Raw genomic sequence first — 27928 nt, forward strand, 5'->3', positions numbered from 1 at the left:
TTGTTCGACTGCAGCCACTGCCGCAGGGCAGCGGAAGTTTGAGCGTGGCGGAGCGCGCGAGCGTAGACTCCTCCGTGGGAGCTGCCTCAGAGCCCGAGCCGCCCCGCCATGAGCCTGGAGAATAAAGTGAAGAAGGTAAGGGGGGCTGCCCGCCGGGCTATCTGCCGCGTACGCCGCTGTCCGCTCTCCGGGGAGCGGCGGACCCGCCTCGGCGCTGCAGCCCCCGCGGGGACTGCCCTGGGGTCGCCCCTGGGTGCCGGGTCAGCCCTTGCCGCCGCCCCGCGTTCCCGCCCGGGCCCCGTGGCAGCAGAGCCGCCTGCCGGTTATCCCGGTGCGCACACGGCCGGGCTGCCTCCCTGCTGCCGGCCCTAGGTAATCGCCGCAGCTGGTGCCCCAGGTGGGGGCGTACTGCTCTTCTGTCATGCAGGTGAAACATGTGTTCGGTCCCCGCAGTAAACCCCCGAGATCTGATAGTTGTTTTCATTTACGTGCTTTCATTACGTGTATGTAGTATGAAACTTAAATTACAAGCAGGCAAGTCGCTGTTTGTGGTTATGTTAGTGATTGATTGCAGACCTGTGATGTGACTGACTCCTTACAAGTGTGTTATCAGTGGTCCTGTGGATTACACCCTTGAGCGATAAGCCTGGGCTTGATTTTTCTTTATTTTTAAAGGTATATTGACTAGTTAGTTGCGTCAAACTGGCGAGAAACAAAAGATAAGTAAAAGAAAGCAATAGGTAATCCAATTGTATTGAATCTCTTTCTAAAACTAACCATTTAAAGCTTCCTATGCAAAACTGACTTCACGTGGGATACTCTTATAAATCTTTGCTTCTAGTTCTTTCACAAATTACATGTGGTGCTAAAGCACTGACTTTTTTAAAATTAAAAACTTATTTGTACTATCTGTTTTGATGCTATTTGATAAGGGGAAAAAAAGCTTTATACATGAGCATGGGTTAAATCAACACATAATCTCCATTGAGATGTGAAAAGTAGTCCTGTGAAATGAATGTTGTATGAATGTGTGGGGGGCTTATTCCTGTATTGTTTTATTTAAAGGTAGCAACTTGTTTTAAAATACACATATGCACTTTGTATAGCTGTGTGCTTTTCCAGCTTGCAGGCTAGGAACTGACCTGGGGGTGAAAGTAGTTGTGTAGTGTGGAAGGCTGCCTGTTAAGGCTGAATCCTAGCAATGGGTGGCCGTGAGTTACAGCCTGCTTCAAGAGATGTCACCGTGTGATAGTGTCACTTGGGTGAGGATCCTGCTTTGGAGGGACTGCCTATCTCAACCCCCAGTCATTACGCCAGCAGCATATGGGCAGGTGTAGCTAAGTACTATTGCTGTCTTTAGAAGCTGGTTGTGTGCACAGGGTTGTTCCCCTTCTGTGACTCCTTGAGTGCAATGAAAATAAGCTTCTTGAGTATATTTGCTTGTATTTTCTAAGCACAGTTTAATTTTAAACTTGATGGCATCATAGAGCTTGTTTGCTGGAAGCTTTGTGAGCTCCAGGAGGTGAAAGATGCATACTTGTGGAAGATTGAGCATTCTAATTCAGAATTTATTCATCTAAAAAGAAAAAAAATGGGGTGCGAAATGACTGATAAAATTCTGCTGATAACGGAGCCTTGGTTTGAGTGAACTTGTAGTTGCTGAACATCTGCTTGAAATTACTCTGTAATTATTGGGTAGTTGTGTGTGCTTTAAATTTATTTGACTATTTTGCCATATTTTTCTTGCTCATCTCTTACTTCTCTTCTTCATCAACTTTGAAGACTCCTGAAGACTTTTCTGACCCTACTCAAATAGACACACAAGCTAGTGCCACAAAAGAAACCAGCAAAGCTCTCTTATGAAAGCAATATTTCTATTCTGCTCTGCTTTAGTGTTAATATGCTGAGATGTCTATGATTTGAAAGCCATCACATTTTCTCTGCTTCTACTACATGTACATTCAGAAACCTGTGTCTGTTATTGTGCTGTCTCTCCTCCCTTGCTCACATCTTCTCATCTTCTTTTTCTTTGTAACTTGGATGAAGCTCATTTTCCAAGAGAACAGAAGACAGTCTCTGAAAGTCCCTACAGAGATAACTGGGAAGCTTTACTAGGTACCAGCAAGTTCAATACAAAATTCCTTTTTTTTGACTACCAAAATTTATTCAATCAAAACTTCTTAAATTTTGTACGCTGAATAGAATAACAGTTTCATGTCAGCTCTGGAATAACTGTGTGTCTTCCTTTTCTGTCCTTTAATTCCAATTCTCAACCTGTTTGTTTTATTATCTTTTTGCTTCTCTCTTTTTTTGGCAACTTCCTTCTTTCTTGAAAGGTGGAAGAACATTCTGAGAAGTGTCCAGTCAAGACTATCAGAACCAGTGAACTACTTGGCTTTTAGAAGAAACTTGTCCTGAGGTGAAGATGACTGTGTCAGATTTTTAGTCCATCAGCAGCAATGGGTTGCTTTCTGCATGCTGTGGTTCTCACCTGTCTTTGTCTTGCACCCTGGAGCAAAATAGCTTGAGTTCTCTTACAAAATGTACTTTATGTAACCTTTTATTTTGTAGTGACTTGTAGGTATTTGTTGCCTGGCAAATAACCTGCTAAATATTATGGAGTGGTGAGTGGTTAATCTGCCTGTTGGGCAGGAATTTCCTAAAGCACTGGGCAGAAGAAAGCAGGAATTGTCATGTCCCCAGATGAGTAATTCCATTGCATTTTTGAACTCTGAGTTTAGATGTTGGCTATTCTGTAGCCCTGGTGTTCAGCAGAGCAGAAGGAAATGAATGCCTGTTGGAGCAGCATGTGGTGTGGAGGCTCAGACACTCAGCTAATGCTGTAGAAAAGCTTTTTCCCCTACCCAAAACTGCTAATTCATAGCTGTCAGAGTAATATATTGGAATGCTTTCTGTTTCTGGGAAACCTGATAGATCAAGTTTCCAAGGTGACATTCCTAAGATCTCTCTAAGTGTCAGTAATCCATGAGTCCATTCTTCATTTTTGAAGAAACTTCTGTATTGTCTCTTTGGAAAGCTGCTATATACATTTATATCTACATGTCTGGGTTTGTATGAAGAAAAAAACACTCGGAGAAAGTCTGTTTTCATTGCTGATACTAGGTTTGGTGGGTTTTTTTCTCCAAATGTAGCAGTTCTATCATAGTCTGTCTGATTGGAGTTGCTTCCCTCTAGGACAAGACCACTAAGACTCCAACAATGTACCTGTTCTTCAGCAGGAAGAACTACTGCCTCACCTGCCACAATTTCTAACCCATCCTTTCAGCAGTGGATGCCTTACATACCTTCTGTCTTGTGACAGCAGTCCTGTTTAACATACCCTTCAGAAGGAACCTTAAGGGCACAGTTTCTTTGGCTCACGCTTTTAATTTAGCTTCTGCTTGGTTTCTTTCATGTGTTGTAGAACTCATCTTGCTGTCTTAATGAGTGGCCAAAGGAACCAGTACTACTGTGTAGCCAGATGTCTCCCTTGGTCTGAATCCTGGGCTCTGGACAGCCACAGCCTGTCAGAAACAGAAATTTCAGCATGAACTTTCTGCACTGAGCAATATATATGCAGAACATATGCAAATGTGTGGTCATGTAAATTTTGTAGTCAGTTCCCCATGCATTTTAGAGCTATTAAGTAACTGGCAAACATCTAGGCAGTGAACAGTGTCTTTTTGGCTGCCTTGTGAATACTAAGACTTTCCTGGTCTGTTACAATTTTCCTTTTGAATTTAGGGAAAACTGTACAGTTTTCTCCTTTTTCTCAGGGGAATTAGATTTGCTCTTGCATTTGAGGATCATGAATATAGTGTTTGTATAAAACTATTGCACAACAGAGCTGAAGGGTTAGAACGGGAGCTCCAGCTTGAAAAGTACTTGTGCAAAAAACAGACCACTGTTTCTCCCAAATACAATATATGCTGTGTTCTCAAACCTTGCTTTGAGGCTATAGGGAACATAAAGATTTAATGCTTTGTGTTGAATACTCTAGCAGAACTTTGTTCTAAGAGCCTGGATTCCTGCCCTGTCTGCCACCTCTGTGAACTTGGGAAAATGAATCAGTAGGTCACGGTCCTGCTTTTCAGCCATGCTGGCAGCACGGTCTCATGCTTCACTAGAGAAAATAAGAATCTGGCACTGAGTCTGTTCTATATAAACTTTCACAGTATAATACTTGCTTTATAAAAGGAACTTTGCTTGCAGTGGAGAAGGGGCAGGGAAGTTTGGGAGGAAGAGGTGCAACTTCTCTAGAGGGGAATTTGTGTGTGGTTATTTTTCGATGGCGTGAGACCTAGTTTGTTCTGTTACTGTTGGAAAACCAAACACTGAGTGTTTTAGACATTGCTAAGTCAACAATTGTATAGATCTTTGATAAGTGAATGGTGAATGAAGTATGTATAGGAGCAAAGTCAACTTTTCTGTGTTTTGCAAAGCATGATTTAGTAATGTCTGCTGGGCTGCACTTCCTGTTGAGGTCACTGTTTGTTTTGGTGTTACTGCTATGGAAACCCATTACAGTACATCTTTTTTGCTGTTTCATATGTATAGTAAGATCAAGGAAATTTTTTTTATTCAGGGGTGAGTTTTGCCTGAAAGTGGAAGAATGAAAACATTTATATAGATATGAGAGGAACTACTTCAGTTTTGTTCACAAGCTAACTGCTACCTGCATATGCTGTGAGGTTTGAGATTTTTTTTCCCCCAGCAAAGTTAAAAAATTATGTGATATGGCACAGCTGAACTAAACTTTTTGACTCTCACTATTTTTTTTTCCCATGGCAAAAGTACTTCCCAGGTGTCAGACTATAAAATATCATTAATGCCTGAATAGCAAGTCAAGAAATTCTTTGAATGCCGGACTGCATGATTTGTAAGATCAGATGAAAGCTTCTTTGATAAGGTATAATTATAAACCAAGTATTTTGCAGCAAGGAGGAAAATTAACTAACTTTGAGTTACAGTATTCTGTCAAAAAAGTAACAAAAATCTGATTCTGAAGTTGTTCCTGGAAAAAAAAGAGAGAACTGTTTCTATTTTTCTCTAAGTAATAGTAATGGTGAGTAGCAATTTTGAATGAAATTTTATTGGTAAAAGTTGCTTAAAAATACTTTTTTTACTTCAAGAAAGTATACTGAACATGTCATGCAAATTACTGTCTTCTTCCGAGCAGATGCAAAGTTTACAGTTTGAGGGTGTAGATGTAAATATCTATAATGTAGTATATTTTAAAATTGTATTTTACAATCTAAATAGATAAGTATTAGTTGTATTTATATAAATAAATATTTATTTATTTATATAAATAAAACATGCCTTTGTGTATTGATTGTATATATATATATATGTATGCATGCTTTTTTATAGGGATGTATATGTGTAAACCCCCCATATAAATAGTTTTTGCTGATGACAAAAGGTGGTGGGGTTCTTTTAGGTCCTGGCGGCCTTCAGGAAGAGCAGAGCTCTTAAGATAAAAGCATGTCACACCTGTTATCTAGCATCTCAAACTTGCTCAAATGAACAGGTTAAAGGAGTAAGGAGGCTTCTGTCATGACATTTCCAGAATATACCAGATCTAACTGTACTCCAGTACTGCTGTGTATGTGTTTCTGGTTTTGTTGGGGAGTTTTTTGTTGTTTTTAAAGTCTGTCTAACTCTTTATTTGTGCCTTGTTTTCAGTCTGAGGTTGTCTAGCTATAGCTTTTAAGAGCAGAAAAAAGCATGCACTTTTCTGCATGACTAAAGCTTCTAAAAATGAATGTGTAGGTTTTCAGGTCTGCTTCTCAAAACCTAATGTTAGAGGACACAACTGGGTAAGAGTGCTGATGTCAGAACAAAATACACGGAGTATTGTGAAAATGCCTCTGCAGTTCTGGATGATGGATAGTGTTGTATTGGAGGTTTACAGATTGTGTTATTGCGTGTGTCAGCTGCATTCAAACTTAGCTAGTGTAATGTTGGACTTTGTGAATAAACAACACTTGTTTTCTATCCAGCTGAGCTATCTTTGATAACTATTAGCCTTCTGAAGGTACACTATGTAACAGTGTCTTAAATATTTAAATTCTGAGATGTTTGATATTTAGTAGAAGATAACACAATAAAATAAATTCCTGTGACTTTTGTACTATCAGGCTACTGCAGCTCCTTGATTTATTCCTCTGCCTGTCCAGATCATCTTCCAAATATTTTTCTTGGATGCAACCACTTTTTGGTATCCTTCTTTGTGTGCAAAATGGACTTCTGTACCCAGGGTTCTTAATTCCAGTCAACTTTCCCCAAATCAAAAACACATATAAAAAAACCCCAAGGTCACAGTTGCCATCAATTTTAATAGATGTGTTAAAAACAAATGTAAAGTGATTTGTGGGATACTGCTCTTTGTTACAGATTTTTTTCCTTCTCATACAGTGTCAAAGTTTTTTAAGAGCATTGTCCAGATATTCATATGTCTTTTGTAGTGGTTTGTTCTCTTATCATTTTGGAATCATAAGAAGTATCATTGCTCTGTTTTTAAAGTTTAAATGCTGTAACCTATTTTAATTTTCTGTTTGTTGTGTTTCCCTGCTAGAGATGACTTCTGATAGTACAGAACATAGTGATATAGGATCAGATCTCAGCAATAGAGCATGCACAGCAGTGAGATTTCTTAGGTTTTTTTCAGGGTTTTTTTTTGTTTGTCCTTCTTGCTTTACCTTCTCTGAAAGTGCCTAAAGCACCTTAAGATGTACTAGAAATCTCTTGTTCTCTACAGGTGCTTTCCCACTCAAACACCCAAATAGATCAGTAGTTAACTAATCTTCAAACCAGAACATTCCTAGGATTTTAGGGTAAATCTAAGAATAGCTTTTGCATGGATCACTTCAATTCTATGCTTGGAGCACCTTCAAGCACAGGAGAAAGCTCTGCAAAAAGGATAGTGAAGAGGATTTAGTTCTGATCTGGGGCCCCCTGTTAATTGTTGCAATCCATTAATGACAGCATTCTCACTGTATAGCCACGTCCTTTCAAATTCTGGAGGGATCTGTAGCACTGGAAGGGGTTTTGATCTTTTGCAGAGGCCGAGTACAAATATTGTGTCTTAGTGTCTGTGGCAGGGTGAAGCTCACCTGTCTGGTGGTACAGGAGTCCTCTTGGAGTGAGGAAGGAAAAGCAGCTGGAGCCTGAGTTAATTCTGGTCTCGTGGTGGGACTGAGGAGATAAATGTTCAATAAACTTAAGAATAAATCCTTCTGATAAGCCATGTTTAAAATATTTCTTAGGAACTGCTGTTTCTCTTACACTTCTGAACAAACTCTTAGACACTTGAATATGATCATTTGAGTTTTTAAGATGATAGTAAGCTTCTGTGCATGACTCTCTCCTTACTGTAAGGCAGCCAGCTTTTGTCACTAGACTCCAGTGTGAACTGAAATGGGCAGTCTTTCACTAATTGTCACTTGGCTGTAACCACTTAAAGCTTTTTGCCCTTGGGTGCTATGTAATCTTGAAAGCAGCATGTAGTGGATGATCTCAATCATAATCATATCATTTTCTGTATTCAGGCTGTTTAAATCAATACTGGGTGTTTTGGTAGTACCAGATGGGTTTGGTTAGCTTTTGCTGTAAAATGAAAATTGATGGTGGTAGACAGACAGAAACCTCCTTCTGGCAGGATTCAGCTGGCCTATCTGTGCCATTTCTTCCATAACTCCATTTATGGGGAAAATGGGTTCCCTGCTGTTCCAGACATGTATTACCTCTGCAGTGCTCAGCCTACTCTGTATCTCTGGGTGTTTCTGCTTGCAGCTGGCCATGTTCTGCAAAAGACATGGAGATAGATATGGATAGCTCTAAAGAAGCACCACACTGAAGTTTTAGGCTTTCTGAATTTCCTAAATTACAACTGAATTGGCTCCTGAAGAACAAAATCATTTCTGAGGCTGATGCTTTCCTAGAGCTGAAGGATGTCCTGTTACAGGACCCTGGAGAAATATGTGTAATGCACTGACTTGTGGATAACAATAGCCTGCAGTGCTTTTGAGTTTGGCTGTTTTATATCTTAATTTTTGGCAAGCAGCCATATAGTTTCTCTGTCAGAACAAAGGCTGAGGCTGTGTGTGCATCTGAAATCACATCTAGTTTGGTTTTTAGTGTGCCTTTCAGTCTTAAGCTAAACCTTTTCCATAAGGTGCCCAGACATTGTGTATAGAAAGGTAATTCCCTTCTTTCTGTTTCACAGCAAACTGAAAAACCTGTTTCAAACAAGTCTCTCTCATTTGCTAATTCACTTTATTTGTCCTGAGCTGCACAAGCATTTACATAATGGTGTGCTCTTTATTTCTGAGGAGGGAATATAGAATGCTGTATTTCTAAAGAAATCTGTACTAAGACTGCTGGTTGTGAAAGTGCAAGTAGGCTGGCTGGTTGTTGTCTCTGTAGTTTGGAGAGTATGTTCTGGGTGGAGCATTTAGATAGCACATATTTCCTCTCCTCAATTTGTTTCTGAAGAGGTTTTTTTTTTTAGCTTAAAAAAAACCCTTAAATGTTAGGAGGCTTGGAAATGATAGTTAAAATGGTTTTTGCAATTTTTTTATATTTCCTACTGAATTTCAGATGCTGCTTTGGAAATTCTTGAAATGCCAAGCTTATTTCTCAGTAGTGTAAAACCATATAACTGTTGTCACTGTTACAAGTGATCCTATGTTTCTAAATCTTCTAATTGCAGTTTATGATTGCGTTTATGATTATTTTCCTTTCTTCTCTTCCACCCTTTTTGAAGGGAGGGAGAGCCTGAGCATAAAAATGCCAGTTTGTAACTGAAGTAGCAGCAAGAGAGAATGGGTTAATGTTGTCTTTTTTGGGGGGGGAGGGGGGAGTTCTGTTTATTTATTAGGGCAGTGCAACCATATTTGATGTTTAATAACTTTTTAGAGAGGATTACTTTGAAAACAGGAAAAACAACACCAAATTAAAAACAACCTGTCTCTCCCTCCTCCCCCCTGTGCCCCCAAAAAAAAAAAAGTTGTTTTGTGTTGCTTTAGCTTCCTTTTTCCCTTTGGAAAACATCCTGGCCAACATCTTATTCTCTTTGAGTGTGAATTGGGAAGAGTGCTTAGTTTTTTTGTGATGTGGGGGTGGGTATCTGTGTGTATATGGGATCTCTGGATTCCAGATAAGAAGTGTCCTGTAAATGCCCATCTTCATTGAAGGTGAACTTTTATTAACCAATTAGCTTATCAAAAGTGTAGCTGACGAAGAACCTAATCTTCAAAGTTATGCTTATTTTACATATCTACTGGGAGGTTTCAGGTTAGCACCTCATGTGAGCTTCATGAGCCCTTAGGTCGATGAAGATGTCACCATGATCACAGCCAGCTTGTATTTCATCTTCCAGATACAGAAGAAATAATGTCGTGTCCTTCTGTCTATCCCTGCAGTAGCTTAATAGCTGCCAGCATACTTCCTTCTTCTAAATAGCTCGCAATCTTCAGTGTATTTTCCTCAGGGATGCCTGATGATTGTTGAGGCAGTGATCCTTTTAATTACAAAGTAACTGAAAACATAATATTCCCTGCATTTTACCATGTGTTCTGTATTAAACAAGTGGTTTGTGAATAATCTGTTTTTTATTTTGGACAGAGACCAAGTTGAAAAGTTGACCTGGTTTATATCCTTGTACATACAACAACAGTAGTATGATTTCTCTCAGTAAATGGCAAAATTAATAATAAAACTCTATCACCACGTGTAATTAACTTTGGCATTGTGTTGTTGCCAGAACTAAAGTTAGTACCAGAACTTGTCATTTCTAGCTCAGTTTCCATTCATGGTAAAAGCTAAACTGCAGGTGAACTGTTTCTACCTACAGCTAGTTGGGAGCGCTCCTCCTACTGCATGGGATGTGGGGATGGGTTCCTCTCTGCATGTTGGACATGAGCCTGCTTATCCAGCTGGGGCCACATTTCCATGGTCCTTCATCTGTCTGATTTGAGAGCTGTGTTCCTCACTTAATTTTACTGTGTAATATGAATGCATAAGTTACCATGCTTCATATTGTTAATCACCTCAAACTTACAAGTGGCTGTTACTTGGTTAAATTTGCTTATATGTTGATATATTGTGTGAATATTTTTCCTCTGCACTGTTGTCTATATCCTCTGATATTTCGTCTGCATTGTAAATTGGTTATCCATCCTTTTGAAATGCTTTACATATTGCTTCTGGTCATTGATTTTGCTAACTGTGCTGTTTCTCTTTCCTCTCAGAAAGTCAGCTGGTATGAGTCCAGCTGAAATGTAATTGTGAAAGGGATATGCTACTCTCAGTCGCTATCAGAGTAGCCTCAAATATACTTGGAAATATTAGACAAACCACTTAGTTGTTTCCTTTATTCGAGATTAGTGCAAATAAATCTGGGGTCTGTTTATTTCTTGGTCTCCTGTATTTTGCCAAGTCATATACTGTAAATCACTTTCTCCAGATAGCTGGATTAAATGTCCTTCGACTTGAGGTCTTCTGGCCTCACTTACTCTGATTTCACAGCCTTAGACCTAAGGAAATGCTGCCAAGAATCTGCTTCTTCTCTTGTGTGAAGTTGGTAGAGCAAGCTGGGCTGGGGAGAAAAGTCACCAGAAAAGTACTAAGGCTACCTCTGGCTGCTGAGCTCAGTCCTGTGCAGAGGCTTGTGTGACCACTGCTATTTACATAGATACACTAGGAATGTTGTCCACAAATGCTGTCCTTATGTCAGCTTAGTCAAATGTTTAATCTTTTGCTTTAGCTGATGATTGCCGATTATAAAGGCATCAGTAAAATCATTCATGCACCATAATACTTGAAACTGACTGTAGTCATCTTCCTCTGTACACAGATGGGCTTGGGCCATGAGGAAGGGTTTGGTGCCCCCTGCTTAAAATGCAAGGAAAAGTGTGAAGGATTTGAGCTTCATTACTGGAGGTAAGTGACACCAAATATATCCTGAGCTGTGACTCAGCACTGCAGACCTTGACATATATATGCAAATGTCTAAGTAACCATTTTTGTTCTCTCTGTGTCTCAATTAAACTGTTAAGAGGTTTTTAAAAAGCTGACAGGGTTCAGGGCCAGAAATTCTCCAATGCATTACAACAGAGTATCTAATTACTTGTGAACATGCATTTTATCTGCCCTGAAGTGAATGGTGGTACTTCTACAGCAGCATTTGCTTTAGCTGACTAAACAATTGAAGTAGATTTGAAAAAATATGTCTAGCCTTACTATAAGAGACATGACAGGGAAGAAGTGTGTTTTATTTCTGTAATAAAATGTTTTTTCATCTCCTGACCAAACACATAAGCTTTGATCTGACATGCTATGTAAAATTAATTAGAAAATATTTGAAACTTTGTACACACCCACCACTTATTTAGATGGGGAGGAGGTGTCACTTGTGTGTGTCACATAAATTCAAATAAGTTAGATAATACTGAGCCTTGGATGGTATACTGTTCCTAAATCAGTGAGTTGATGATAGCAGTAAATAGCCTGTCATTACTTTTGCAGAAACCTTCTATTTCATTAAGACCTTTCTTGCTTTACTGAAAGAAGATGTATATATGTATATTAATGCATTTATATATCACTGGCCCAGTTCACTCATAATACTGGGTGTGCTCTAAGATGTAGCTTAGTAATTCTGATTTTTTTAGGAGAAAGGTCCCTCTCAAAGGGAAAAGCCTGAAAAAAACAGAAAAATAGCTGTTAATAGCACTAGCACATGCTATCAATGAAAATTAATGCATTTAACCAATGCTAACTAGCTAGAGTGAAAGTTGCATTTGCAGTAGAATTTAGTTTTGTCTTATAAGGTAGCCTTTTTACACCAGCTGTAGTGACATCAGCTGCTGATAAAGCCTAGGCGATTTTACATCTTCACCCAAATATTTGACTGCAGATGAGACTGTTTAGAAAATAATCAGGCAAATGAAAACAAAACACACCAAAAATGTACTATAAGTTGATACATAATCAAGAAGCTATATTCTTATCTGTAATATGTAGCTATAGAAACAACTTACAAATAATGACACAGATCAATAAGTGTTTATGCACTAGTAGGTAAACGTGATCATCTAAAGATAAAAGAATTTATGGAAGGACTTTTTCAATACCCACTGCATCACTGAGGGGTCGTGTGTACAAGTAATTGTAAAATAAACCAGAATTACTGTAAGTCATGCAATAAAAGACAATTTTTAGAAGTGCAGCAATTAATAGTGTTTATCCATTGTTAGATGAAAAATTGTATTACTTTCTACTGAAAGCTCTTTTGTTTATAGTCACTGTGGCAGATGAGGAAATTACAAGTGGGGAAGGAAAAACTCCAGTTAACTTTCTCTACTTTTTTTTTACTTAGTTGCCAATATTGCACTTTGTAATTGCTAGGTTATTCTATAACATGAAATAATCTGGAATAAAAAGAAATAAAATGGCTAAAGTGGTTTATTTACATCATAGTATGATTCCAAAGTTAAAAGGTGTCTGCTTCTGTGTGGGTATTTGGTGTTTTTTGCCTGTGTTTATCCATATTGCACTGTCTTCCTGTCATTAGGGCTCATTGTGCCAGGTCCTGAAAACATAGCTCATCAGAACATATCCATATAGGATAGACCAGATAAATAAGGTGGCTGGAAGTAGTCTGAGAAGCTTCATCTAAGTGTCAGACAAATGTGGCACATACCTCTGAAACAGTCGAAAAGTTAGCCGTTGAGAGAATTCAAGAATGGGTTGGAAAATAGCTGTTTCTCCAGCAGACAATACTGCTACTGGGGACAGTAAGAGTGTGAATCTGAAGTCTTAATTCAGTTCTTTGTAAATAGTTTTCAAAGGGAAAAATATATTAATATGCTTTGCATGATGCATATATTTTCGTAGGCCACCACTTAAATGGAACACATTGCATCCCAAATATCTGTTTACTTAGTTGTTAGTCATTAGATCTGAAACTCTGTTTTAAGTAGGAACAAACTGTAGGACAAGTGCACGGAATATTTTCTTTATAACGTGAATAATCAAAATCAGTTCAATTGCTACTAGTTCACTCAGTTAATTGGTACTTGTCTGTAAAAGATAAATGTTGAAGTAAAAACTGCAATTAGAGAACAGTTACACATTGGGAGAATAACTGGGGGTAAGGAATTGACCCTGGTCAGCAGCCAAACATCCAAACAGCTGCTCACTCCCTGTCCCAGACATCAGGGTGGGAGACAAAAAAGGAGAAACAAAAGTGAGGAGACTCATGGGTTGAAATAGTCAGTTTCATAGGTGAAGTGGTGGGTGAGCAAGTGCTGCAAAGGGAATCACTGGCCATCTCCTACCAGTACACTGATGCCCACCAGTCTCCAAGCTGTAACTGCTTAGGAAGTCAGAAACCCTGACTTCATCCCCTATTTCTGATTTATCGCTTACTGTGATGTTGTATAGCATTTAAACCCCACTGACCAGCTTGAGTCAGATGTGCCCCTCCCAGCTTCTCCACTGGCTGAGGTGGGGTGGGGGCAGAGTTCAAAAAAGGCGAAGCCTGGACTTTGTGCCAGAAGTGCCCAGTACTAGCAAGTCCTGTCAAGGCTGTTTTAGCTAGAGCCCCAAAGCACAGCTCTGTAAAGGCATTATGAAGACAGTGACCTCCATAGGAGCCAGATGCAGGCCGGCAAGCGGGGCGGTAGCTGCGGCGTGTGCCGGGCGTGGTTCTGCTGCGGGCTGTGCAAGGCTGACACTGCCCTCTCCTGGGGATGGCCGAGGAGCTTCAGCACATCGCACAGCTCTTGGTCTGGTAGATGAAAGTGCTGTTCCTCAAAGAGCCAACATGTAATTTCTTTTTGTACTTCCCTACAAAAGACCCTCAATTTTTCCTCTGGGGAGCCAGATTGTAAAGTGCACAAAAAACCCAAGTGTACCTATTGAGTGGCAGGGCTTTACAAGGAGTTTCTACATCCTTCTTCTCTATACTGGGAGTATTTGGAATGTATCTCTCCTGGGGTGGAACATAGTGTTTTAAGACATTTGTGCTGTAAATCTTGACACACTGTATGGGCAGGTTTTTAGGTGCAAAACTATAAATTGAGGCTAGTATTGAAATGGTGGTAAACCAACCCTTCAGTAAAATTTATTCCTAAATTTTGAAGTTCTGATAGTCTCAGTGTTGTGAGCTGAATACAAAATGAATAAAATGAGAGATGTGGTCTACAATGGTAGTTGAATGGTTAACAATTGGCTGATTTTATCTTAGTGAGTTAATAGCTTTTGCTTTTAAAATTGTCATCAGAATCATGTTTCTGTCCAAGTGTAACAGTAGCAGAAGGTGGAGAAGGTCTTTTTAATTTAGGTGTTAGATTTATTCAGGCTGCAAAACAACCCCCACACATGTCCAGTGGGTCAGGCTGAATGTAAGGGATTGCTACTCAGTTAGTTACATATTACTCTTTGGGAATGTATTTCCCTCTAGAGGGAGCTATGGGACTGGAGTGAGAAGTTGCTAAAAACAGGAAAGAAGGTTCTGATTTTTCTTGGTCGCATATATACCAGAAAGTTGTAACTGTCACCTATCTGACTTCCCAAGATGTTAAAATGAACCTCTGAAAACAAGACTCTTAAACTTGGGAATGAACTTTTTCATCCTGTGGCTTCTCTGCACAGATACAGTACATGGAAGGCAGGGAGAGCCCTAAGTTGGCCCTAAGATTTTCTGATACTACAGCTGGCAGGGAAGCATTGAGACACAGTTCAAAGCAGTGGCAATTACTTATAGCTGCATTAATAGCAAGAAAACATAACAGAAGGAATCATAAAATCGTAGACTTGGATGACGAAGCAAAGTGCTTTCTCAGTAATTTCGTTGATGACGCAAAGCTGGGAGGAGTGGCTGATACACCAGAGTCCTGTGCAGCCCTTCTGGAGGATTTTGACAAGTTGGAGAGATGGATGGAGGAGAACCATCTAAAATGCAACAAAGGCAAATACAGGGTCCTGCACCTGGGGAAGAATAATGCCATGCACCAGCACAGGCTGAAGGCTGACCTGCTAGAAAGCAGCTCTGTGGAGAAGGACCTGGGTATCCTGTGGAATGCAAGCTCTCCCTGAGCAGTATGCCCTAGGGGCCAAGAAGGCCAATGGTGTCCTGGGGTGCATTCTGCATGTGGAGTGCTGTATCCTGTTCTGTGCTCCTCAGTACAAGAGAGATCTGGAGCTCCTGGAATGGGTTCAGTGGAGGGCAGCAAAGATGCTAAGGAGCTGGAGCATCTTGGAGCATCTCTCTCAAGAGGAAAGGCTGAGAGAGCTGGGCCTGTTCAGCCTTGAGAAGTGAGGGGACCTCATCAACGTCTATCAGTATCTCAAGGGAGGGTGTCAGAAGGATCAAGCTATGCTTGGCTTGGTGGTACCAAGCAATAAGACAAAGGGCAATGGGCAGAAACTGCTGCACTGGAAGTTCCACCTGAATATGAGGAAGAACTTCTTTACTGTGCAGGTGTCAGCACTGGAACAGGTTGCCCAGAGAGGCTGTGGAGTCTCCCTCACTGGAGATATTCAGACCATCTGGATTTCTGATTCTGTAATAGGAGGAGGTTAGTTGTTGTGCATGGAGGGCACAAGCCTCGGGACTTGCCAGGTCTTTGAGGATTTCTCTATGCTTGCAGCTACTGCCTCCTGTCACTAGGAGCCAGCATAGGAAGGATGATGAGCCATCTTATTTTTCCTCTCCATACACCAAAATATAGGCAATCAGGAGGAGGGTTTACATTTGATTTTGGAGAAGGAACTAAAAGTCTTCAATCCTTTGTGTCAGTAGACATTCAGGACACAGGAATTCATCACTAGAGAGAATGGAATCTCCATAGCTTTCTTCCTTGTTTTTTGTAACTACTGAAGACTTGCTAGCAAGGCATTATCTAATAGACCTGTCTTTACAATGATATGCAACTTTTTATTCCATAGATTTTGACGTTTCCTCCCTACCTGCCATGTTTTCAGTGGGAAAAGCTTTTCAAATTGCTGAGATTGGGGGAGGGGACAACATTGCTCTGCTTTGCTGAGGTCCTGAGAGCTGTGAAGACATAAGCAGGAGTCTCTAACACCTCCTTACTATATACTGGATTCTGTATACTAGATACTCCAAAATATACAGTCAGAAAAACTTACCAGCCAGTCTATTCTAAAGAGAATTCATTGGCCATATACCTTCTTCGGAGGGGACAGTGAGTGATTAATGAGCAGGATTGTGCTGTGGCAACTAGTGAAAGAAGTTAGGACTAAATTGTGAATAGTACTATTCAGGAACAGTTATGTATGTAAATACCAACTGGATATCTTTGAGTGCTGGAAATTATTCAAGAAGAAAGATTATAAATCAGGACAGGATACTTTTTTGGGCTGTTAGCAGCTGTATGGACATCTTCATGTGGCTGAGATTCAGGGGAAGCGTTGGGGAGCATGGGAGATGGCAGCAGCCATGGGGATTTTCCTTTGATTTACTGAGATATGCTGACATCAGTTGTGACTCAGCATTCTCCACATTCTTTCTGTATTGTTTTGTCCTGTATTCAGAGGCATAATGGTACACAAGTTCTAACACCAAGGCCACTATTACACTTGTAACATAGCCCCTGTAACAGCTTCTTGCAAACTGTTAGCAAAGAATTATTCGCTTAATTTTGAATGAGCAAGAACATAAAACTAAAATGTACACAGTCAAATTCTTAATTTCAGTGGATTCCTGGTGGGGAAGATTAGCAAGTACCTCATTATTTTCAATGCAGGTATAAAGCACAGTAGTTCTATGCCAGTTTTCACAGTGAGTCCCAGGAAAGACCTAAAGACAAATTGTGTGCTTTCACTTCCTCACCACTACTTCTTTATGAGGAAAGCAAAAAAAAAAATCTCTCACAGATACTGCAGTCAGTGAAATGTTAAGCCTTCAAGGTGGGACCAAGAAATAATAACAGCAGCTGAGTCAGGGTGATCATCTAATGGAAAGTAGAAACAGGATCTCTAAGCTTTTCTGAATTCTGAAGGGATGCTGTTAGGAGAAAAATAGGCAATTTCGTGACGTAACATGAGCAAAAATAAGGTGCTCTTGTGGCTTTTCCAGCGCTCATGGAAGTCTTAGGATGAATTCCACCACAGCTTGTGGAGGGTGGTCTGGTCTCTCACTGCTGTCAGTGCTGCTTTACTGTGGTTGGATGCTGTAGTGGGGTAGAGTGCCCAGCCTGTGTCACACAGGCAATACAGCAATATGAGCTGTTCTTACTGAGGTCTGTCTTGCAAGCAGAGCAGTTCTAGACAGCATGATTGTACTTCAATTGTGTAAGTCTTTGCAAGGAGCCCAAGAATGTCTGGTCTTCACCAGTGTTATTAAATCACATCCTATCAAGACACAAGTCTAAAACGGGGGGTTACTGTTGCTAAAGATTTAAGTTGTAAGAGTAAATAAAGTGTTTAGTGTCATTGTTTGGATGGACAAACTGCTTCAATTCCAGTGGTATGTGTGCTTTGAGGCATAAAGCTGCATGGTGATCATGATGTAAATCACTAAATCTGCAAAAAGCAAGGTCTGATTCAGTCACCTGGTATCAGATCTCAAAAAAGATATGACTGAGAATTGGTATTAAGGTATAATCACATGCATGCCATAAAAGATGAACAAAGTGAATATGAATTGCTCTATTAGTATATTAAATAGTCTCCAAATATTAGCTATGTAAAGGACTTGTGTAGACAGATGTTGAAGATCTTGCAAAATTTAATGTTTCAAGTGCTTGAGATGCATAGTAAAGTTTTTAAGCTTAGTGGGAAATGCTAGTTCATGCTTGAATGTTTTGGTAAACTGGGAGATTGCAAAGTGAATAGTGTATAGTAGCTATTCAGGTAAGTATCAGATTTGAAATTCTGCACATCTTTCCTGTTGTGGAAATGAGTTGGAAACTGTCAGACAGTCTACATCTCAATTAGTGATCTCTTTAGGTATTTGTGTTGCAAAGTGAAGTCCCTTCTGCTTAACATTCTTATTTTGAATGAGTGGCTCATTTTTAGAGTTCAGGTATTTTTATTTGAAGTGGGCTTTAAAACTTAAATTACCACAATGTATGTTTTCTGTGTATCCAGATGACCAGTGCAGCATCCACCACACACTGAAATGTTATTACCCCACATCCTAAATTGGTGTCCATATAGAGAGCATATGTTTGGGGCTGGCTGTGTGTCACTTCAGGTTGCCAATTAAAGGTCCTTCTTCCTTTCCCATTACATCAGAGGCTTGCTGTAGTCATGGCATGTTCTTGTTGTGTTCCTGTGACATATCTTGTGGTACTTAACTTGCCTTCAAGACTGTATAAAGCAAGATGCAGAACAATGTTAGAGTTTGATGAGTTTTGGCAGGCAGGGTTCAGAAGCATTTTATAGCTAAAGTTTATTCTATTTGTTTTATGAAGGATAAATAATGGGATAAAGCACTGCTCATTCCTCTTCAAACTCCAGAGATCCAGAAGGTTGATATGTTTTCTTACACTGTAATAAGAACCTTTAGTTAACATCTAATTTTCACTGATTTCTGGCTGACTGCTTTGAACTGACGTTCTGGAGACACTGTTAATAAATAATGAACTGGCTTGTCTAATCCTAGGTTCTGTTCATTATATGTGAATTGTTTAATTATGCTTAAGGTAACAAATTACTTTCTAATATTCGTTAGCCAAAGCAGTTGAAATATGTTGTATATGAAAGAATGTAATTTATATCCAAGGAAGTAGATCTACTTCTACCTTTTAAGGCTGTTTTCTGTGAAAAGTCTCTCTACAGCTTGTGCCAGAGTACCTCTGACTTGGTTCAAAGCTGTTTTGAAAGGCTTTATCCATATAAGCCTTTAGCTTTTCTTTCATCTTCTCTTTAAATTCTGTGCTTTGAACAGAACTTGGTGCAATTATACTTTTCATATGTCTGTATGCATTTTCTTCCTTTCTTGGAAATACTTGTTTCCAGGCAATAGCAACCCGGTGATAACCAAATATCATGCATACAGTGAAATACATATGAAGAAAATAGTATATTGCATGTAACTTTGAATGTATGAAGAGCAGCTGAAAAACTAAAATCTCAAGCAAATTATAGCTGAGGGAATCATGTTGATGCATTGAGTTATCTTATAATAAATCTGGTAGGTGACTGATAATGGATATGTGTTTAATCAGTATTGAGATGCAACTGAAGAGATGACATAGCTTCATATTAAAAATGCATTAGTGTAGTTGACTGATATCTATCTGATAACAGTATCTGTAAATAAACAATGTAAATAATACAACAGGACACATAAAGGAGGTGTTTGACATATTACAGAAAAAGTGTATATTTCCTAAAAGCACTGAGAACAAAGGTTTGGGTTCCTGGTGATGTTACTACACACCTAGATGGTGTGAGATTGTAATTTTGTTGCTGTTTCCATGAATTTCAGGAAAATATGCCGCAACTGCAAATGTGGCCAGGAGGAGCATGATATCCCTTCAAGCAGTGAGGAAGATCGGAAAGTAGGGAAACTCTTAGAGGATACAAAATACACAACCCTCATTGCAAAGCTGAAGAATGATAACATTCCCTTGTATAAACGCAATGTGATGATACTGACCAGCCCAGTGCCTGCCAAGAAGAACATAACCATCGATACTGTGACTTATGAATGGGCTCCTCCTGTTCAGAATCAGACACTTGTAAGTCCAACTCACATTTTTTCATGTTCAAGTCAAGAGTTGGTGGGAGATAAGCTAGTAGAGCTTACTGGAAGGATAACTTTGCCTCTTGTAGTCTTCCTTTCTTCCTCCTCAAAAGTGAAAATATTATGCCTGTTTAATGAGTCTTGCATCTGTCATCTTGCTTTATGGAAGTTTGTCTGTAGAAATTCTTCAAAACCTGGGGAGGTGAAGTTGTTTTTAATACACAGGATTAACAGTTATCTACTACGTCCCTGGAGTCCAGTTTCTGTAACCCGCTCTCTTTCTGCTTTTTTTTCTTTTTTTTTTTTTCGTTTTTTAATAAAGTTGAAACATTTGCATGGAGTGTAGGCTTAAAGGAAAAAAAAAACAATACCCAACACCACATCAATTTATATAATTGTTTAAAGTTAAGGGGAACACTTAGTCTTGCTTATGGCTTTTACTGTATATGGCAAGAGCAAGGTCAGTGTTGACATCTAAAAGAGCAGCTCTCTTCCAGTATATTTTCAGCTGAAGTAGATGAGATGGTAGATAGCCTTCTGAGGATCTTGCTTCACTTTTCAAACTTTGATTACTAATTTATTGTACCAAAATGTTGTGCAAGCCATGCCAGAATGACATTATCTCAAATTATTCCTTTTCAGTGAATTAATCAAGCCTTGTGCATCTAAGACTTATTTAACATTCAGTTACCAATTTGATTTTTAGCCTTGTCATTGCTTTATTTAAACTAGAGATTTTTTTTCCCTTAATTTAACTGGAGTTATTTCTTCAATGGGCTGTATGCCCCAAGCAGATTATTTCAGTTTTTACTTTTCTAAGACTATACTCATGATCAGTATTCATAGGTAGAGACAAGGTGCTGTGTAAATGTTATTTATTCAGAGAAGTAATAACTCTTTTCTGTATGTTGTAAAAGGCTTAAAAAGGAGTCTTTCTCTTACTCTGGGAAGAAGCCAGTTAATGCATCTGCTGTATTTTATCTCCATTACTTTTTCAGGACCTTAATGTTTATGGAAAAAAAACTTTTTTTGACAAATTTGACTGTCGCTAAAAACAGTAGAGGTTAGTTTAGTTGTGTTTGCTTATGAGAATGGGTGTGTAGCTGAAGTGCCATCTGATGTGTGATTCCTGCTGATTCAGGCTAAGCAGTACATGCAGATGCTACCCAAGGAGAAGCAGCCCGTGGCTGGCTCGGAAGGCGCGCAGTACAGGAAGAAGCAGCTGGCAAAGCAGCTGCCTGCTCACGATCAGGACCCTTCCAAGTGCCACGAGCTTTCCCCCAGTGAAGTGAGGCATATGGAACAATTCGTGAAGAAGTACAAAAGAGAGGCACTTGGTGTAGGAGATGTCAAGCTCCCTGGGGATGTGGAAGTGAGAGCTCCTGATGAGAATAACTTGAAAAATGGTGGTGGCAGAGGTACCTCATCTGCTGTTGGAACAATGGAGACGTCCCCAAATCAGAAAGCATCTCAATATGTAAGTATAAGAATGGAAAGATAAAGCAAGAGGGTATATTATCATCTGAGTGTTCTTTTTGGTCATTTTAGCCCAATTAAATTGTTTGTTAATTTGGAATAGCAAAAATCTGGGGAGAGAAAGAAGGAACTGGAAAATGTTGTGAATGTCTGCATAGAGCCATGGTTTCTGACAGTATTTAATTCGTTGCAGCAAATAACTTACTAGGTGACGCTTTCATCCTCAGTGCACAAACATGTTAGCTTGGAGATAGAATATTAGGGTGGGTTTTACAGAATAACAATCGAAAAGTTTGTATCATCTTTTGGACTAATTGTTACATTCTTCTCCTCTTGAAGAGTTAGTTTAATTTTAGAAGCTTGTTTTCTCCTCTTTTTTGGAAGAGCACTGAAATTACCCACTTGACAAATTGTGTTTAAAGTGAAATTAAATTAAGGAATAATAAAGTAACATGTCTCCATCTTGTGTCCAACAAGTTGAACCATACAATGGCTTTTTTGACTAGCCTTCTTTTCATATTCAGCTCCATTTTCTTATCTTTTTTTTTTCCCCCTTTGGCATCTGATTTCTCCTTGTAATAGCCCAACAAAAAACAAAGTATATAAAACTACCCAGTTTTCATTGATATTTTAAAAAATTGTATCCTTAATCAAGTATTTCTGGCATAACTACTGCTGTGCATATCTCAGCTACCAATTACAAATTCAAAATAGGGGTAGGATTACTGAAGGAACATTAAATCAGTTTAGTGGAGGTAGACATTACTTAGGAGTGTCAAAGGCTCTACTGTAAGTTGATTTCTAGAAATGTTGCTATTATGTGTATGAATCATTAAAACTATTTGTCTGTGGGTTGCTTAGAGAACATTAATAGATGGAGAAAAAGGTTTGTTTAACACTGTAGAATTTGACTTTTGGTATTATTGGGGGGTGTGATGTGTTTTTTGTTGTTTGTTTCTGAACTGACAGTATATATGACTACTGGTGTGAAATATAAAATCAGCACTTAGGTTTTAGCTTTGGACATGGCCACTTACCCTAAAAATTTTCAAGCTGTGTCATTTGGTTACCTGTAGCTATTTGCCTTTTTTCTTGGTACCTGTCTTGTTATGAACAATCTAAGAAACAAGTTATTTTACCATGACTTAATTAGGTTACTGTCATTTTGTCTTATATCACCCTTTCCTGCTGGTTTACTTCAGTTTCACAGCAGCAATTCTTAACTTCTCTCCTCAAGGAAGACCTACAGAAATGCACATCTTGCATTGTACCCTGCTGGCCAACTGCCTTGGACTATAATAAGTCAGTAGCAGGAGGCACTCTGTCCTCATGAGTAATTGTATCAGAAGGTGCTTTGTTTTTTACATTACACCTGTTTATCACTTCCAGACTTTTCTTACTCCAGTACCCCTGAGTTCACCCCAAGTGAACATTTGGGTTTCTTACCTGTTTTTAGGTACTGACTTTACACTGGGTTAAATAATCAGGATTTAGATACATTATTTTTAAGTATTTGGGGGGGGTGTCTTATTTTTGCAACAAGACTTTGTTTCAGCTGTATGATTTAGCATTATCTCAACTGCTTTTTAACAGTTCGGCATAAATTGATACAGATGAGCTCTTAAATACTTAGCAGAAGAATGCCATCCATGTCTACAGTTTTTTTATTGGTTCTTCATTTTTGCTCATTACAAGATTTTCTTGTACATTGTTTTTCAGACTGAGTTTGAAAGTTGTATTCCTGTAGCTGTGGTAAAAAGAATCTCTTGAAAAATTAATTTTCATTATAGGAATAGCCTGCACTTCTTTGAAACCTGATAAAAAATTAAAAAGCAAGCCAAACAGCACTAACAACCAACTCTCCACTATTAATGTAAATATACCTATAGTAATTGTCTCTGTGTTTACAAATATAAAGCCTTTTCACCATGACTGAAAGCTGAATTAAAGAAAAATATGTACTTAGCATATTTTCATCTTGTAAAGAAGGAAATTTTTCTGTACCTTTTAACCACCAAAGCTGGAGATGTTGTAAGTGGTAGGCAGGTGAATCACATTGCCTAGACTTGGGTCTAGGCAGCTACTTAACCTTCCTCCAGTGGGCATCTCTTGGAGTATGAGGTCTAAAGTAGAAAGGTCAGAAACTTTTATATACATGTTTATTTAAACTTTCCCTTTCATTAAGTTCCCTACATTCTGCATTCTGTTTCAGTTCCAAGTTGTTCTTCTTCTTTTGGTGGCTTTCTATCTATCTTTTGAAATTGTCAGGCATCTGGGATCCGATCAATATGCCTTGTAGCCAAGGCACTTTATATATATTTTATTTTTATATGCACACACAAAGCCATTTGTGGCTGATGTGAGTCATAGAGGAAAACCTTCCCAGGATGTTCAGCCCAGTCCACAGACCAGCTGGAGTGCAGGAAATGCCAAACCGGTGATTAAACTGTAGATAAAAAAATTTTGCTTCAGTAACATAAATCATCTGATTTTTTTACTTGATGGCACAACCCTCTCTGTAGGCAGGTGTAGGACAGATTGTGAAGTCTCTGGAACTATTTGTAGTGTAGCTCTGTATGTACACTTTGTAGTTTGTCCATAGTCACTCTCTTGTCCTAAAATCATTAATTACAGGCTGTTGGACAGCAGCCATGAGTAACTAGCATCCCTAGAACACGGCTTTAAACAGAATCCATTTGAAATATTCACTAATTTTTTATTTTCCTCACCAGTGATGCAGATATGGCTTGGTCTTCTCATGACCCATAAGTACAGCCATTTCCTTGTCATGCATTCTAGTCATAGTTGGTTAGCTTGGATGGAGGATCATCATTCTGTCCTTATTCCTAAGCATGTAAAGTTTACAGAGCATAACATGAATTTTAATTGCCTGTTGTTTTCTTTAAACACTGGACTGCAATTGCAGAATGTGAATACAGCAAAGTACAACAATCCTTTTAAGGAGCACTAATGCTATGACAGTGGAATGTGCATCATCTTGAATGGCTTAGTTGAACCTAAACTATGGTACAGATATATCCTGAACCACTGCTGTCTACTCGTGGGATTAAACTAATGCTTTAATTTCAGTCTGGAAAGATGGAATTTATTAAATATATTCATAGTATGTAATTTTTATAAATATAGCTCTCAAAGACTTAATTAACTTGGTAATAACCTCTTTCCAGTCCTGCTACCGCTGCAAACTGAACATGAAGGAAGGTGACCCAGCTGTCTATGCAGAACGTGCTGGATATGACAAATTGTGGCATCCGGGTTGTTTTGTCTGTTGCACCTGTGGTGAACTTCTGGTGGACATGATTTACTTCTGGAAGAATGGTAACCTGTATTGTGGAAGACATTACTGTGATAGTGAAAGACCCCGCTGTGCTGGATGTGATGAGGTAGGAAATATCCTAGTCCTTTCTTCTAGCACAAAAGTTTGTTCTCCTGATAAGTGTTTAGGAGTTTTACTAAAACATTTCAGTGCAGGAAGATGATATGCTTTCACCTGTATAGTTGGTATTTTAGTTACAAAGAACTGAAACCAATATGGACATTGCACATCCAGGAAAACCCATAGTTTGCTTTGGATTTGGTGGTGATTTTGCACAATCTGTAGGGACATAGGATGTGATATGTGAGGGCAAATTCTCCAACAAGTCACACTTATGCAGTTGTTGCCTTATCAGGGACACTAGGGGCCAAACTGACCCTGGGCAGCACCAGGGAGCTGCCCTCCTGGGGCCTCTGGCTTCTCTGAGCTCTTGGGAGCAGATTTTGGGAAACAAACAATGGTGGAACCACTGGGAATTCCCTGCAAATCACAAAACATCCAGAGGCTAGGTTTATTAAAAGGTACACTGTTCAAATGAATGCACTTGTTGACTTGTACACTTGTTTGTGTCTTCCTCCTAGCTAATATTCAGCAATGAATATACTCTGGCAGAAGGGCAGAACTGGCATCTGAAACACTTCTGCTGCTTTGACTGTGATTGTGTTCTGGCTGGTATAACCTATATAACAGTGAATGACAAGCCAGTCTGCAAATCCTGCTACATGAAGAATCATGCTGTGGTAAGGTCCTTACAGATGTCTTGGTGTTGTGAAGGAAGGGAACATGTCTGTGGAGCTTCAGACTTTTACTTTTTCTCCATCTGGGAGTATGTGAAGAGTATAAATTGAATATTTAGGCTTGAGTCAGTCATCTTCTTCCCCTTCAGGAATAAATAAACCAAAACCCACAACTTTAGGCAGGCAAATGTTTTGTGACTTCATAAACTTGAACAAAAGCCGCTGCTGGGGTGGAGGCGGGGAGCCTGTTGGACAAACACCTTGAACTTAGCCAGTGGTGAAGCAGGATTTGGTAACAGGAGTAAAGTAGGTGAAGATGAGCGATGCTGCTAAATGTTTATCAATTGTAGTTCATTGAGCCTGGTGGGAATCAACTTCAGCTGCTGCTAAAGGCCTGTAGTTAAATACTGCAATCTAGGCACTTTGGTTTCATTTATTTCTACCCACACATGTTAAAAAGGAGAGTGATTGACAGGATGAAGCTAGAAGTTTGGAAAAGAATGGTAGTTCTTGATTTGTGGCTATGCTGGAAACTAATCTGAGATGATGGTCCATTTATATCTATAAGTTAGCTCACTACTAGCTGGGGGCTCAGTCTAATGTGCACTTAGGTAATTTATATGGTGAATGGAGAAAAAAATGGTCATCTCTAGTTGACAGTTAATAATATTCTGAGGTTGGTGTGAGGAATTTTTTTTTTGGAGAGGCTTTTTTTTTCCTCTTAAGTTTCTCAATCTAAATTATAATTTGTGAACCAGATTTTAAGATAAATTGCATTCAAGACATTCTAATAACCCTTGATTATTTGGCATAACCAAAGAGCTGTCAATGCACAGGAAGATTTGTAACTAATCTCTTCACATATTTAGGTTAATATATAAATATCTGTGCCATTTGACATAAAAGATTTTTATGATGATTTGGGTATTGGGAAGTCCTAACCATCATAACTGTCTAAGCTTAGTCCCTGCAGCAAATAACTTGTGTGTTCATTTTATTCTGTGCCCTCAGCTGAATTCCAATAAAGAAAAAAAATTCCAGTAAAGAAAAAATATCAAAAGCTGGAGACTTTTTTTAAAGGCTTCTTTTAACACCTGTCTCTCTCCTCCAAAAACATTTAAGAGTTCCAGGTTTTATTGCACTTGAAGAGAGCATGTGTGTGCTTCATTTCAGTGTTTTATTTCTCACCAGATCTGCCAAGGCTGTCACAATGCCATAGATCCAGAGGTTCAGCGTGTAAGCTACAACAACTTCAACTGGCATGCTAAGCGGGAATGTTTCCTGTGCTCCTGTTGCAGCAAGTGTCTCATTGGCCAGAAGTTCATATCTATGGAAGGGATGCTTTTCTGCTCAGTGGCATGTAAGGAAAAGATGATGTCCTAAAAGAAGACATGCGCAGAACTAATCAAGTATTGCTGTGTTCCAAAGGCTCTTGCATTTCTACTGTAAAATATATAGTGTCAGGGCATTTAAAATTATTGAAAGTATTAAATAGCATTTCCCAAAGATTTTTTTTAATGTCTGAAGCTTCCTATGTAATCCTCACTTCTTACCTATAATAATATTTTCTCTTTTGGAATACTGTTTCTGAATCTTACTTCAAATTGCTTCATATCACAGAAATGTAAGAAGAAATGTGTTACAAACTCTATACATTCTAAGGGAGCTCTTCACTGTGAAGAATCTTTCTGCTGTATCTTGTCTAATGCAACAAGAAAATGTGAAGATGCTTTATCTTGTTTTGTATGATAAATGTAACTCTTCCATCTCTGGTTTCACTAATTTATCATTTTTATAGTTTTTCTGCTTTCATCAAGCACTTTAGACAAAATGATCAGTTTTACTGACATGTACAGCTTTGTTTTCCTGACTTCAAGTATGCAGAGTGAATGACACTTAAAAAAAATTTGCCTTCAATAATTTCTTTGGGTTTGACACATGAGTTCTTGGGGAATGGTGACTTCTCATGTCTAGCTTTGAAAGTAACTCCACCAGTAGAAAATTGTTGGCTCATGTTTCTTTTTTGCAACTGTTCATGCCTGGAAAAGCTTTAATTTTACAAATACTAAAGTTATGTTGTAGATTGGGGGTGGGGGGTGTTGGTGTTAGAAAATAAGAGCAGGTCTTGCTTAGATTTAAAAAAAAAATTGCCAGAAGTAGTGGCAATTTTAGCCTTTCAGAACTGGCTTCTGTTTTATATCATGAATGTTCCTTTCCTAAGTTGTGCCTTCTATCAAGAGGGATGTGGCACATAGTACTGTATGCATTTCCAAGAATGTATTTCTGCAAATGGATCCTGCTTTTGATTTCCAAGTTCTGAACCAAAGCATGAAGAAGTCTTTCCCAGAAAACTTCCAGTATTTCAGTGAAAAAATTCACAGCTGTGTATTAGCTTTGCTTACTAGATAAACCAAATGTGTGGCTCTTCCTTTTATTTAATAATTATAGACCTACAGTGAAGCTTCTTAGATATCTCTGTGCCAAACACTAAATGGGGAGTCTTTGGCCTAAAAAATAATAAAATAATTAATTGTTAAAGAAAAGTCTATGCAATTCTTATGTTTGGTTCTTGTAAGTTTTATGGTGATTGTATTGTAACACCTATAAATAAAATTAGTGGTTTTCACTTTAAATTGTCTACTAATTTTG

General features: G+C 38.8%; 1 protein-coding gene across 1 annotated transcript; it reads left to right on the plus strand.

The window, feature by feature from the left end:
• Positions 1-27891, plus strand: TES (testin LIM domain protein). Its single transcript, XM_030960515.1, has 7 exons — positions 1-135; positions 10862-10947; positions 19472-19724; positions 20871-21206; positions 24394-24609; positions 25124-25282; positions 26471-27891. The coding sequence occupies exons 1-7, from the start codon at positions 109-111 to the stop codon at positions 26660-26662; spliced, it is 1269 nt and encodes a 422-aa protein (XP_030816375.1). The 5' UTR covers positions 1-108; the 3' UTR covers positions 26663-27891.
• Positions 27892-27928: the final 37 nt, after the last annotated feature.

This window comes from Camarhynchus parvulus, chromosome 1A (assembly GCF_901933205.1).
Source record: "Camarhynchus parvulus chromosome 1A, STF_HiC, whole genome shotgun sequence".
Lineage (NCBI taxonomy): Eukaryota > Metazoa > Chordata > Aves > Passeriformes > Thraupidae > Camarhynchus > Camarhynchus parvulus.